General features: G+C 36.4%; 1 protein-coding gene across 1 annotated transcript in view; it reads left to right on the top strand.

The window, feature by feature from the left end:
* XRCC5 (X-ray repair cross complementing 5) overlaps window positions 1–15451 on the top strand; it is a gene marked incomplete at both ends in the record, with an annotated part of 43104 nt that overhangs the window by 14942 nt on the left and 12711 nt on the right. Inside the window, 7 exons of the mRNA XM_029086819.1 lie at window positions 192–254; window positions 921–1058; window positions 2469–2559; window positions 3809–3942; window positions 8153–8349; window positions 12521–12614; window positions 14075–14144. Coding sequence (XP_028942652.1) covers window positions 192–254; window positions 921–1058; window positions 2469–2559; window positions 3809–3942; window positions 8153–8349; window positions 12521–12614; window positions 14075–14144 — 787 coding nt within the window. The remainder of the gene's footprint in view (window positions 1–191; window positions 255–920; window positions 1059–2468; window positions 2560–3808; window positions 3943–8152; window positions 8350–12520; window positions 12615–14074; window positions 14145–15451) is intronic.

Here is a 15451-nt window from a genome sequence, read left to right as displayed (position 1 = left end):
TGCTGAATATCTATACTGAATGATTAAACAGAGGTATGAAACATATACAGGGCTTTAACTTCTATGTACAGTATTAAATTTGTGGCTTTTCACTTGATTAATGTGGTAGTTGTTTCTTAATTTAATTGGTCCAGTAAGATTAATGGCATTTGTTTTAGATGAGGCTAACTCTTGACGATTTGAATCTGTAGATCCAGAGGCATTACTACATGGGCAACCAGGTTCTGAAGGTCTTTGCAGCAAAAGATGATGAGGTAAGGTGAACTGAAGTCTAATGTGGAAGATCTTTTGCTGTGGAACAGAAAAGAATGATAGTAGCACTTGAAATTGTCCCTTCTTTCTGTGTTAATAACTATTCTTAATGCAGGTACAGAAGTCTTGTTCCATTGCCCATTAGGATGAAAAGAAGTTGGATTAGACCCCAAATGAATATGCTATCTAATGAATAATGAGATACTGGTAAATACTATGTTTGTGCAAGGGCATGGTGAACCTGAAATTGGTACTTAAGTCCATTCTCATGCAGAGCAACAGTGTGCCCTGTCACTGTGTTATTTAGAACAGACCTTCAAATTATTTTAAATATTAGATGTATAAACCTCATGTGTTCCTTTAAGGGTCTGACTTTCCTCCCTTTCTCTCTCTTGTGATGCTTCTGAGAGCTCATCACACTAAGTGGAAAAAGTGGAACATGCTAGATCTAAAGTTTGCTCATCTTTGAATGCATTCACTATCATGATGAGATTTGACCTTTCTGCTTCTTTGTTTTTTGAACATGAAAAATGCCTGTGTTGATGTTGTAGCTGAAATGGATACTGGTCTTGACTAAATCAATGCTGTTGAATTCACTGTGAAGGATGTATTTCAGCACACTAATGAGATCTTGCATGACTCTCTAGACTCTTTTTTTTCTTCCCCAGAATGCAGCAGTTGCTTTTTCTGCCCTTGTTCATGCATTGGATGAGTTGAAAATGGTAGCTATAGTGCGCTATGCTTATGATAGAAGATGCAACCCACAAATTGGGGTAGCTTTTCCATATATTAAGGATGCATACGAGGTAATTTTTCACCTTTACCTTTCTGTAGAGAGCCTTTGTATTGATGCATTACAAATATCAATTAGTAAATAGTCATATCTGAACCATAAGAATTTTCAGTGTTGTGTAATATCAGCAGAAACTAATGTGACTTTTCAGAGTGATTTTAGGAAATAGTATCAAGTCCTAGGAAAAGGAAGTAATAAATACTATTAAGAAAATTCTTATTCACATAGAAAAAATATGTGGGAAAACAATGCCATATGTTTCTATTAGTATCCTCTGTATTACAGATTTAAATAATACTGATTTTTATTTCAATAACATAGTAATAATTTCATTTTGTTAACTTGGAAATCTTAAATTTTTTGTATCTAGAAACAGTGTAATCACATACTTAAGTAATAAGTTACCACTTCTTTCTTACTGTGTAACTACCTAGCTCTCTGCATACAAATCCAAAGTTGCACTGGATTCTTTCATTTTATTAAACTGTGGATTTATCTCCAGGTTGCTTGGTAGTGCAAAATTTGAATTTGATCGCTGGCGTGGCATTCCAAGCGTGTCCAACTACACTGTTGTTATTAGGTTTCCAAGTCAGCTGGAACTGAGAGGAGGAGCACACAGCATTTAAAGCTGTTAAAATTCATATGGAGATTTAGGAAGACGGTAGTATATTTATTTACTTGAAAAGGTTATTTTAAAAAGCAGGAGAAAAAAATGACGTCTGTTTCTTAGGAAAAGAAAAAAAGGAAAGTTCTATACACAGCAGAATAATTTTAAAAATATTTTTAAAAAAAATTCTTAAGAGACCCAGAAGCAACACAGTGTGTCAGAACTTTTTCAGCATATGTTTCTACTGATCTTACTTACAAGAGACTATTGAAAGAGCTAAATATGTATAGCATGGCAAAGCAGTGACGAAGGTGGGGGCGGACATAACAGTCTTCAGACTTTTGAAGGGTATAAACATAAAGGATGGAAAGGAATTACTTAGAGTGATATGAAGTGGAGGAGGTATTTGAATAAAGAAGAAATTAGGCTGAGAATATTAGAAAAACAAGACCAACTTTTGAATTTGAAGCACAGTAAGCTGTGATAAAACCTCCCAAAGTGCCAATGTATGAGGCATTTAAAGCTTGGCTGGCTGGAACTCGGCACAAGAAAGGATCAGATGAGCTGGGAGGTCTTTATCCTACCAGTAGGAAAATAAGGAGTGCAGCTATTGCTGTATTTTAACATAATGCTCTGTTTTATTCTGCTTAAAACCTTGTTGCTCTGTAAATATTTTAAGTATTTTGATACACACAGGTATTAGATCTTTGGATTTTTCTTAGGTTTATATTGCCCTGATAGGGCACTTTGGCTTTGGCATACTTTAGGTTTTTTAATCTGGGCTCAGTTGTTTCTTTCTTCTTTTGCCTTGTTCAGTGTCTCATCTATGTGCAACTACCCTACATGGAAGACTTAAGACAGTACATATTTTCATCCTTGAAAAACAATAAAAAATGTATTCCTACAGGTAAGATTGTCCTTTGCTGGGAAACTGGACACAGTAACCTACTTGTCTTCCTTGAAGACACTCTAAAAGACCTAGAATATTTGGCTTTCCAATGAAAACACAAGCTTTGTCATTATTTTGGCTTAGGAAAAAAGCCTCAGCCCTTTTGGAATACATTATGGTGATGTCATCTTGAACAGTTGCAGGCTGAGCAGACTTGAGGTTTGCAGGCAGTCTTTTAAAATTGTCCTGTTAAATGACTTCTGGCTCGGGTTATGGGATTATTAGTCTCATAGGATCTCTGTGATTGACATCTAACATTTAGTCCTCCATATCCTTTGATCTTTGAACTCATTTGTTAGGCTAAATGGCCAAACCTTGTGGGAGCTACAATATCCAATTAACTAGCTAGAATTAGAATAGTGGCATCAGCTCCACTCATACAAAGCTGGTCCTGTAGCTAGTTGCAGTATGGCCTGTTAATAAAAAGTACAAAGGCAAAGACTCTATTAGACTGCATTTTCTGTGGTGTGTTTTTTAAAGTATGCACTTACTGGTGTCCAGATTCAGATGGAGGGCCTCTTTGGAAAGCTATAGAACATGCAGCCATACAAAGCTTGACTCACTGTTCTGAGAATTTTGCACAGCAATGAGTGTAAATGGATGTAGTTTAAAATCCACTCCCACTTCTTTAATGTGTTATGAGATCCATTGAATGGACGTCTGCACATCAGGCTATATAAAGCACGCTGGGTTGTTTCTGAAACAGTTTCTATTTTCTTGCCCATAACCAGCAGTTTGAGAACAAATTTAAAACTTGTCTTACCAAAGCAATTGTTGACTATTGTGAAATGTGTTAATTTGCAATCATAACTTCTAAAATTTATATTACACTATTTAGTTTTTCACACCAACTGTTCTCCTTATTTTCCAAGTGGCCTATAAACCTTCTGTTGCAAATAAAAACATCTTGAAAAAGAAGAAAAATGGAAGCAGAAAGGCAGCAATAATTGAGGTCCTGAGGGAGGGGGGGGGGGAAGGGCTTTATGGCTTTACATTGTAGTCCTTAGGTAAAGCAGGGGTTTTATTACTTTGTCCATTATCTGTATTCTTTATTGGCACGTCTATATCTACAGTGTGTTCTGTGGCATGTAATGACTTGGTCAAAATCTCACATTGTTGAAGTGAATCTTCATTTATAAATTGTTTCAAAAAATGCATCCATCTGCAAGTGTATTTAATTTTTCTTTGTATGTAATTGCTGCCTTAGCGGATCAGTTATCTGCTGTTGACTCTTTGATTGATTCTATGAATTTGGTCTATGAAGATGATGATGGAGAAACTTTTGAGGACCTGTTTAAGCCCAGCAAAATTCCAAACCCTCTTTTTCAGAGGTTATATCAGGTGAGATGAACTATATCACATTTTTTAAAAACAACTTTTTTAACGACTTTTCACCTTTCTGTCATTCTCTAGTTCATATTGGAAATATCTGCATTGTGAAGGTGGGAATATATATTCTTTTGCATTTAAGTGTGGAGTAGCCAGTAACTTCTATATTGTCCTTGACATAGATTTTATTATTAAAATTTCCAGTTTCCAGGAAACAAGGGAAATTACACATGTGCTGAGGTGTCTGCAACAGCATCAGTGGTATTCACAAGCACCCAGACTAAACAAGTTAAGACTTGCTCGGATATCTCAACACTGTATTGCTGTGATCATGGTGCGGTCATAGACTCAGTCTTCAGCTTCTGGGCAAAGAGAGAAATTGACAGAAAATCAGAGGTCTCTTTTGCTCCTCATTCTGTCTCCCATCAAATCTTGAGCAGAGTCACTTTTCTGTGCATTGTTGTATCTCGCAATGGTTCCAAAACAGATGACTCTGAGGTGAACTTGATCAGTAGTAAATCATAGAATCATAGAATGGTTTGGGTTGGAAGGGACCTTAAAGATCATCTGGTTCCAGCCCTGCTGCCATGAGTAGGGATGCCTTCCACTAGACCAGGTCGCTCAAAGCCTCATCCACCCTGGCCTTGAACACTTCCAGGGAGGGGACATCCACAGCTTTTCTGGGCAACCTCTTCCAGTGTCTGACCACCCTCACAGGAAAGAATGTTTCTAATATCTTATCTAAATCTACCCTCTTCCAATTTAAAGCCATTACCCTTCATTCTATCACTACCTGCCCTTGTAAAAGGTCCCTCTCCAGCTTTCTTGTAGCCACCCTTCAGGTACTGGAAGGCTGCTATAAGGTGGTTAACATTGTTGATGTTTAAAATATTCCACTTGGGTGTCTGAGCTGATGCATTTTACGGGCAAGCAGAACAGTTCACACTTCTTGAAGTTACTGTATCAAGCTGTCTACATATTGTTTTATATTCCTTTCATATAATGAAGATTTCCATTGCAACTGTGAGGATGAAAGACTTAATTATACACTGGAATTCAAGTGTTCAAAGAAATGACACAGCGTATTCAAAAATAAGGAAAATTATGATGCAACTTATGCAGCTGTAGAATTGTGTTGTGTACAGAGCCATGGAGATATACTGAGTGCATGACTCCACTCTGAAAATTGACCAAAAATGTTATTGCAACCATATTCATCATATCTCAACAATTCCAAATGAATTCTTTTCAGTTTACAAGTACGAATGCAGTGCTTTTTTAAATTAAGAAAACTTGCCCTAGCTTCCAAAGGCCATGCTGCCTCAGCTTTGTAAAAAGAAGCAAAGGATCTGAAGGTCGTATGGACATGTAAGCCCACTGTCTTCAAATCCTACTCTGATTGACACCTGAAGAGCTCAGTGTTCCCTTCAAATTCTGCCAGTCATATTGACAAGACAGTGTGTAACTGAATGCAAGATTTGGTCAGTAGAAGGTTATGGCTGGGCAACAGCTTAAAATGGATTGACCTCTGCTTGGCTCATGTTTTAGGAGGGGTTATAAAGCTTGGGTGTTACAAAACAGATACATTTTTTTCTTGTAATTGAAACACATAGATGATAGAATTTCCTCTATTATATCGCTAGATACACATTTGCATTTTTTTTTGTTCCATGGATGTCACCTGTCAATGAAAGATGTTTCTTTAGGTGTGCCATTTGACTTCTGAAGCAGTCTGATGGTGGTGTCCTAGCAGTTAAGTGCTGCTCGTAGAGGGTAACTGTGTAACTTGCCAGTTTCCTTAGATGATAATAGGATTTTGTAAGGGTGAATGCTACTGGTAGAAAAAGCATTTATTGACTCCTTCAGTGCATTAGGTAATATACAGTTCCTGTCCACAATGCTTGCTGGTAATAAAGCCCTCAATTGCCAGTCTTCTTAGTGCCTTCTTTCACCCGTGCACAGCCCCATTTTTTTTGTCTTGGTTACAAAACACCTATTAATCTGTGTAAGTTGTGAAAAAATTGTTCTCTCTTTTGCTGCAAACATGTTCCAGATTCCTAATATTTTGGTCTTGGACCAAGTAGCACTGCTGTTTCCTTAAGAATTATGAATTAAAATTATACATCATCTTTTGAATGGAGCCAGTAAATTGATTGGGCTGAACAGAACCTATAGATGGTTTTAGAAAAATAACTCTGAAGAAAGAATTAACTCCCTCTTGTCTCATGAAGATATTTGGGATGATAAGTGATAAAAGCCAGAATTTAAACAGAAGCATCAAGCTAAATTATATCTCTGGAAGTAGTGGTAGGCATCTGGAGTGGGAGATGAGGAATATCCTATATCCAGAGTTTCAACTTTTATTCCTTGCTTCCAGAAAAGCCTAAACAAACTTAATTAGGTGAGAAGCCCACTTCATTATGTCTGTTAACCAGTATCTTAGCATGACCCCTCTTCCTGAAAGCTGGCTACATCTCTAGGCTGGAAATGTAAGGAAATTAAGAACAAGGAGGAGCTAGTACATTGCCATCAATAGAATGGTGAGTCTGAAAGTCAGTGGCAGCACGAGTTGTCTTCTGGCTGGTGAAAGTAGGGGTGGTTCTTGCTGGGCACAGAAGGAAGAGGAAGCAAGATTAAAAGGGACTCTTTGGGATTAGAAACTTCAACTTAGATCTGTTCAACTTCATCTCCATTTAGCACCTGAGTTTTAATGGTACCTGCCATCTCAGGTTTTAGAGGTTATCACCTACTTTAAAAACAGGAACAAGTGGAGGGTGTGGCTACTCAGTCTGTTCAGCTCTTGCAGCTGCACACATAGAGATTTCGGATGCAAAAGCCTGAAAAACACATTCACAACAGGGAACTTAGTTTTTTTTTGCTTTGTGAGTTTAATTCCATCCTCTAATGTTATTTTAATATTGTTTTTTGTATCACAAGAAACATTACTGCAGCTTCCAGCAACATTTTTTTTACTCTCTTTCAAAATAATTATGCCTTAAATCATTACAAGTGTTTCCAAATCAGTAGCCTTGTATGACTGCCTCCTTTTGAAAGTATGCTCTAATATGGATTGGAATCTTAATGGCAGCATGAAATATCAGTATTGATGTGTAGCATATGGTCTGGATTTTCTTTATTGGCAGCTTTTCATCATGAATAGAGGGATTTTTTTGTTTGCTTTGGTTTTGTATTTTAAATTAATGTCATGTCTGACAGCCAACAGGGGAGCAAATCTCTGCTGTCTTCCTGGTTTACTGAATAGTTACCTTCACAGTTGTGTCTAATTCACCCAGAACAATGGGCTTGGAAACATTATTCTCCTATGTACATCATATGTTTTTATGTAAATATGTGCATGCACTGGTGTCTGTGTGTATATATGCACATACACTTACATCTCTACTGCTGCCCCGCTCTTCACAACATTCAGGAGATACTACTTTGTTTTTAAAATTCACGGTGGAATTCCTGTAGCCTGCCTCATTAACCTCATCTTTCTCCCCCTACTTGGTTCTGTGACTATGTGCACTGTCTTTATACTTTGGTGAAAAAGCCTTCTCCTCTGCAGCTCTTACCATCTGTTCCCACTTTGATGTACATCTGTCAGGCCCCTTCATTCCCTCACTCTTTTCAAAGCTAATGTGTAAACGTACCTATATTCTGTGCCTCACCTGTGCACATTTAACTTCTCTCTTTCCATTTGCTCTTAAACTGATGAATATGTCTCTTGTATGCATACTGAGTTCTGTTGACCAAGAAGAAATATTTTCTTTGAGGGAAAATAAACTGTGACAATAACTGTAATACGTTACTGGAGTATAGATATTGTTACCTAATTTTGCAATGTATAGAAATCTCTCTCATGTGACTGTTTTATATAGAACTGCATTTTAAAGGTAAAATGAAGTTAAAAAGCTGAATAGATACAGATCATGGTTTAATTCTTGGGATTTTCCTAATAATTTTCATAGCATCCATTCTAGTGAGTGTGGGAGCATTCATCTGTGTCAGTATTCTTGTTTAATATCATTATTAATCTCCTTAAACAGCTGATCATATGACTTTCAATCCACTTGTGAGCTGGAATATTTGTTAGCAATAAGAAGGTAGTTTCTTCAATATGGAGGGTACTCTGCATGTACCATATGAGGTCAAGCATACAGGCATTATATTAAAAGCACATAAACTAAAAGTTTTTCTTTCCTGAAATTGTTTCTTGCAGTGTTTGCAGCATAAGGCTTTTCACCCCAATGAGCCATTGCCACCAATTGAACAGCACCTTTTAGAGATGCTAGACATGCCCCGTGTGGTAAAAGAAAGGTGTCAGGCTCCGCTTGAAAAAGTGAAAGCACTTTTCCCCCTAAAGGAAGTTGGCAAGAAAAAAGAAGAGAAGACTGCTCAAGACATATTCAAAGACAAGTACGTTGGAGATGTATCGTGGATTTTTTTGAAACTTTTTTTAAAACTTCACATTATTTTAATTGGATGAAGCTGGCTCAGAGTCTTTTGAACATAAGATCAATCCGTTATATGCTATAAAAAATACTGGTGGGTGGGGAATATTGTGGTACCACAGTATGTTTGGGCTATTTAGTGAATAGTGGTGGTCTTCCTGTTATGGGGCAAGATGTAGCAGGAACCAGCCTGTAGCTTCCTTATATCTGTGTTTGTTGTCACAGAATCCATCAAGTTGGAAAGGACCTCAGGAGGTTTTTTGTTCAACCTCTGTTCAAAGTAGGGTCACCTATGAGATCTAAACAGGTAACTCAGGGATTTACCCAGTCTGGTCTTGAAAATATCCAGGGATGGAGACTGCACATTCTCTCTGGGCAACCTGTTGCACTGCTTACTGTTTCCTGGTCAAACAGTTTGTCCTACTGGTAGTTATAAAATAGTTCCAATAAGAATAACAGAGTCTAATTTAGTTTAGAATAAATGCTGTGGATCTTTAAATTAACTGCAAAGATGAGTCTTCCTTCTCAGAACGCTTGATTTAGGTTGTTCTATAGCTTTCATTTTGAATTTCAAATCACAAGAAAAGCAACTTCATTATTATCTGCTGTGCAATAAATGTGAATGTCTTGAAAAATCAAACTGTTACAGATTCTTCCTGGAACATGTATTACCTGAGCAGTTTTTAAGATAATTTTTTGTTTGTTTGTTTTTACATATATTGTATTTACTTTATTTGTGTTGCAAATATGAATAATGAAAACTTAATTGCTACTGCATTGGTACTGTCACTCCAGCCACAAGTCAGTTTACTCAAACAAAATCTGCTTCTTAGACCTTTTCTTATTGAATGCCTGTAATACAACTAGTGGATCCCCTGGGATGTTGGATAGTTCTCAGTTAGCTCCTTCTTCCCTTTTGCCATTTTTAACTCAGTCCTTTCAGTGCTAGGAACAACATCTTTGAGCCATTTTGAAGCCTTGCTTAGCTGAGCTGTCGTATATCCTTTACCTTGGGTTGGCTAGAGCCCCCTCAGCATGTTATCTTTGGGAAGACATGACATAGAACTTCTCACGTTACTGCTCTGGAATAAATGCCACATTTCTGTGTGTAGACTGGGAAGGACCTTGCATTTTATTTTGTTCATTGCTGTGTGTGCCTGTCTTGCCTTGGTGTGTCTGTGAATTCATATCGATTAAGTTCTCTTGTCCTTGCTCTGTGCCCCAGTTTGTGTGTGTGTACATAGATACACTTATATGTGTATTTTAAAAATTGATAGAACCAGTTGGTTTTTTTTGTTTTTTTGTTTTTTTAAAAGCAAAACTAGGGTTCAAATAAGCTACGGAGAGAATTTAAACAAAAAACAGTGACCCATTACTGGTAGTTGCTTAAATATATATGGCCCCAAAGGCATTAATTTGATAAGCAAGAAGGAAGGCTATTTTGTTTAAAAACTGGTTTCCTTCAGAGGGGTGATGAAAGCAGCTATAAAAATAATTGAGGTAGAAATTGGTGTAGGGCATTAAAATTATTTTTAAAAAATCTCTAGGGGAGGCAAAAGGGTGCAGACTTAACTTTGCAAAGACGAATGAACAGTAATAGGATTAAAAAGTATGAAAAAAACTGGTATTGCTGTAGTAATGAATGGGAACAGTGGTGTTGCCAGTACTACAACAGAAGTGTTAACTTTGTGTCTTTGTTCTGTGTTGGGAGAAAGCTGAATGATATAATGAAATCACTTGATAACGTGCATCACTCTGCAACAATGACCGAGGAGAACGTTAAACACCCAGTAATAATGAACTTATTAAACCCATCAGATCTAGATAATTTGCACTAAAGTGTTTTGAAAAAGTTGGCTAGAAGCTCTCTTGACCATTATTTTTCTAAAGCTGATTTGTGTCTCCTGTCATCATACTGACCTGATTAATCTCTGCTTAATTTTTAAGGTCTAATGAGATTAAGGCAGAATAATGGAGGCATGATATCTTAATACAGATTTTAATACTCTGCATTCATTTGTTTCACTTTTGCTAAGCTCTCTGTAGTTTGAAAATCCAGTAAAATAGAAAGCATTTCACTTTTTCCTTAGGTTGGCTTTGGAGATGCTGTTACCTAATCCAGCTTTGCAGTATGTGAGAGGCTTCTATATAAATGTAGAAGTGGGCGTTTTAAATTAATCTTGTATTTTATTAATTTTTCTCAAATAGTAGTTGCACGTTTTACAGTTTAAAAATACTTCTAATCAGTGCATTAGCAGTAACAGATTCTAAATGTCAGATCCTTGGCTTGTATAAATGGATATGGATTCATTAGTTTCTGCTGTACTGCACTGATTAATGACAGCTATAGATTTGGTCCTAGGCAGTTAAATGCAGCATCATCATTTATGTTCTCCTCCTTCCTCCAATCCTAAAGCATTTTGAATCAGTAAAAGTAATGCAGGAAGAAAAAGATTTTGAGACATTGAAATTGAGTGGAAAACACCTTCAGGGAAAAATATTCTAAAATAGAATTTTCATTGTTCTTTGCATCTTTTATCAAACCATATCAATATACAAGAATTTTGGTTCAAGTAGAAGTTCTAAACTCACTGGTGTTAGGTAAGTATCAGTTTCTCCATTTTACAGACAGGCATATCTCCTGTCTAAAACAATCAAGCAACATTTTCAAGGTCAGGCAGAAAGTCAGCAGAGTTGAGAATGAAGCAAGGTATCCTGTCCTTGTCCTGAGGCATAACCAAAGTCATCATTTCTCCTAGAGCGATAAGTAAGATGTTGGATGACAGGAGTTACTGAGGAGGAGGGATTTCATTTTGGTACTGACAAAATTAAGTAAAGAACAGAGAAGACTACTGAAACAAAGTGGGAGAGACACTGATTGTAAAGTAGGGGATGAGTGTGCTGTAGAAACTAAAAAGGGAGACTGTACAAGTTCTTTCTAATAGTTGATTGTTTCTGTAACGTGCAATGCAATCTTTAGAATCAGTTCTAACCTTGTAGAATGCAAAATGGCACCTAGTCCAGCATCTCTGGCTTGGTACCTGCATCGTCAAGCTGTTTCTTCTTTTCACTGCAGTAGCAGAGATTTAAGAAAAACTTCTCATTTTATTTTTTGATTCCTTGAACGCAAATACTGCTGTTTAGATTGCTGAGTAGCTTTCAGTCATTCTTAAACTGAAATTTAAGAATTTTAATTTAACTTACTGATTCTTCCATGTCAGTAGCCTGTCACATTAAGGGACACAGAACACAGTGTCTGATTTTCTTCCCCTTTTGTAATTGGTTGGATTTTCTTCTATTGCCAAGATGTGCTGTAAAGTTTGGCATGTTAGGTGTTACAATTAAGTTCCTGGTTTGAATGTACACCTTGGTATATGTTAAAAAAAAAAAAAAAGCAAAGGTAGAAAGTAGTCTAAAATCACAATTAGCTTTTTAAAAATTACAAATAGTCTTTTGAAAGCATTATGAGATGTAGCTTTAAATGTCCTAAGAGATTTCTTACATACTTAATTGAGATTTGTCTAGCAGCTTTTGACTGCTGTAAGTGGAATTTTATAAAGGTCTTGTGTGCTGATGGAGAATATGGGTCATAATTCAAAAATCGCTGTGTAAACAGATTTGTAGTAGCTATCAATTCCAAGAGAGGAACTAGCAGGTGATTTTTGAAAAGTAAATAGATTTCTTACTTAAATGTTAAGTTTTGTTGCTCTTTCATGTTTGACAAGATTTGATTAGAATATCAGGTGTCATATAATATACTGTAAATCATATACTGTAAATTATCACGGTTAACTCAATGTGTAGGTTCCAAATAAAATGACTGTAGATATTACATATTTATAAAGGTGGAGAAGATGCATATGAGTAAATTCACTCCTCAGATAAGCACAAATAGTCTCGCATCTTCAACAAGCAATGCCATTGCTGTATGCTAAGACTGATCTCTATTTCTGCTGTCTGCTTTGTGCAGCCTATGGGAAAAATGAGGCATAGTTTAGTGTTAATTTGGGAGCAGCTGTATACTGAAGTTTTGTCCAACATTCAGTGTTCATTTCATTAATTTACTGACTTTTCGTTAGTAGGCGGAACAGTTTACTTTAAGTGTTTATATACATTTCTGTCCTCCTTATTTACAGCAGTGAAGATGGACCCAACCCTAAGAAACCAGCATTTGAAGATGAGGAAGGTAGCTTTAGCATCATGAAACTTGCTGAAGGCAATGTCACCTCTGTAAGCATATTTTTACAAATCTGATTATTAAAGGGAAGATTAATTTATCTAAGTATATTATAATAAATATACAGAATTCCTGATAAAAGGACAATTTTTAGCTGAAACATGACTGAAATATTGTCTGCTTTTAGATTTTAGACTGTTTGCTAGAGATTTCAAAGACAACTTCCTCTGCCCTTGGTTGTATGTTAGCACAAGTTTCCATCAGTCTTGCATATTTTTTGACAAAATACTCCCCTGGTGTCTAGAAATCTCAAGGGCAAACATGAGGATCTGAAGAAAACAGAATCTCAGATTTGGGGTTCAGTGGTTGAATTTATTCTTACTCTCTTTCATATCATCTGCAACATAGAAGTTGCCTCTGTGTATTTAATCAAAGTCATTGCTGTGAATTTTAGACACTGTTCTCTGCGTTGGTTGGGGTTCTAAATCACAAATTTGGCTTCATCTTGCTGATAGGTTAAACATGTAACTTAATTCCAATTATTGTGTACCTGGGGGTAGCTGAAGCCTGTATCATAACTGTGCACCTTTTTCAAATTACAGGAAAAAAGGTGATTTAATATTAATTGAAATAACTTAATTTGTTTTCAAACTACCCTTTAAGGTTGTTTTTTAAAATGCATGATTGAGATTTTTATAAAGATCTAAAATCTAAAAAATTTTTAATATTTTGTACTCCTAATATACACTTTTGATTTTTCCTGAAAAGTGGCATTGCCAGATTTAAAAGAAACATCAAGACACCAAGCAAGCTTATTGAAAGACTGAATAATTATTTTGACAGCAAAGCATAGAATTTTCAAATCAACTTATGAGAATTTTGATTCCTGAAAGGAAATGTTAAGCAATGTATTTTTTTTTTTCCCCCCTGAAGTTATTGCATCCATTTTTCAGTAGATGTTTGTTTATATTTGACCTGGTTTTGGTTCTTTTGTAAGGTGTCTGCACTTCTATTTAGAGCTTTAGCTTTGAGATGTTAGACTGAGCCAGAAACGGTAGATGAATTGAGTGCAAGCTTTTAATTTTCAGCTTCCTACTGGAGTGGCAAACCAGTGGCTCTGTACCCACATATCTGGGAGCTCCCATTCCTCATTAAGCATCTGTCAAGATTAGTGAGAGGTCTGTGGTACAGAAAGTCTCAAAGCTGGACTAGTAGATAGCCTGAATTACTGTGCTTCTGACCTCTAAACCCCAGAGAATATGGTTGGCTTATAACAGTGTAGCTCACATAGTAAGTTTAAGTTCATCTTGCTCATGTCATGACTAACCTTTGCTGGGAGTACTGCATGTTAACACACACTGTAATACTTTCATTTTATGATTCTGCATGGAGAGAGTTGTAGTGCTTCTGTTTCCTTATTAAAATAAGCAGAAATTTAAAGATTCTTGTTGCCTTACAAGAAGAAAGAGATGGATATTTGCAGACAGTTGTATCATTTTTGGGCCTTTTTTAGGTTGGCAGTGTTAACCCTGCAGAAGATTTCCGAATTCTGGTGAGGCAGAAAAATGCTGACTTCAAAGACGGTAAATGACTTTTATCTATCTTAATTATATTTAGGGTTAAGTAATGCAATCCATTTGTCTAATCATAAGTTTCTGGTGCTATGTGAGATGCTCTGGAGTTTACTGCTTAGCTTCTAGTGCCACTTGGCAAAGAAAGGTGTCACTCGTAATTCCCATGTCAGTATTTGCCTTCCCAATTGGAAAGTCTGATACTCGTGTTTGTGTAAGATGGCAGTAGACAGCTACACTGAGGCATCTGAGCAAGTCCTCAGGTGTTTCTAACATAACATCCCTTGGTACTGACGGACTGCCTCATTCAAACTCGGTATCAGCTTCTCATCTGCCTTCACGGGATCTTTCTGGCTTGAAGTGGAGAGCTGTTGGCTGCATGCATTGTGATAAACCTTTCTTCTTCTACCTACTTTGTTCTATGAAGAAGTAAGAGTCTGATGCCTGAGATTTAAATCTACATGCAAAGATCATTTCTTCTTGTTGTGAGCAAAAGAAAGCATGGGTGAATTTAGGATTTAATAAGCAGGTAGTATGTGATTCTTAAAGGTGAAAGCAGCATCTCTGTGCACTGAATCTATTCTCAGTGCACAGCAAGACAGGGTTTTGATGCAGAAGTGAGGAAGAATACAAAGCACAGGTCAGCCACTGTCTTGCGTGCCCTAAGTCTGAAAATACAAAGAAATTATCATTTGTTTGTATGGTATTTTCCTACAGGAAAAGGTATACAGAGTTGTATGTGATCCAAAGGTATACAGAGTTATGTGTGATCCAAAGGTATACAGAGTTATGTGTGGTCCAAAGGTATACAGAGTTATGTGTGATCCAAAGGTATACAGAGTTATGTGTGGTCCAAAGGTATCCTAAAAAGAATGCACAAGATGGATGGGGTCCTTTTTTCTTTTGAAGGATGATTTGAAGGTTGTGTCAAGAAAAACCTCATCTGACAAATAGCAACTAATGTAGCATTTCTTTTCAAAGAAAAAAAATTGCAGAGGTGCCGAGTATTTCAACAAGGCCTTTGGTCATAGTTTGAGGAGGGTTTTGAGTAGTATATTTATTTGTGATATGGTCTGTTAAAGCCTACATAGCTATTTCTCTCCAGAATTTCCAGACCTAAAAGCCTATAAGCTTTTTACTTGGGTTTTGCATTAGATCCAGAAGTTTATTGAAAAAAAATATTTGGAATTATGTTCTCAAATCTCAGATATATTAAGATACAGTAAAAAAAGCATTGTATGTTATATTAGAATATAGAAGCTGCAAAACAGTTGACTACTTTGTTACAGTAATTAATTTTATAATGTAGGAAAGCTTTA

The sequence above is a fragment of the Antrostomus carolinensis genome, unplaced genomic scaffold (assembly GCF_000700745.2).
Source record: "Antrostomus carolinensis isolate BGI_N321 unplaced genomic scaffold, ASM70074v2 scaffold29950, whole genome shotgun sequence".
Lineage (NCBI taxonomy): Eukaryota > Metazoa > Chordata > Aves > Caprimulgiformes > Caprimulgidae > Antrostomus > Antrostomus carolinensis.
This window is presented reverse-complemented; position numbering and strand designations above follow the sequence as displayed.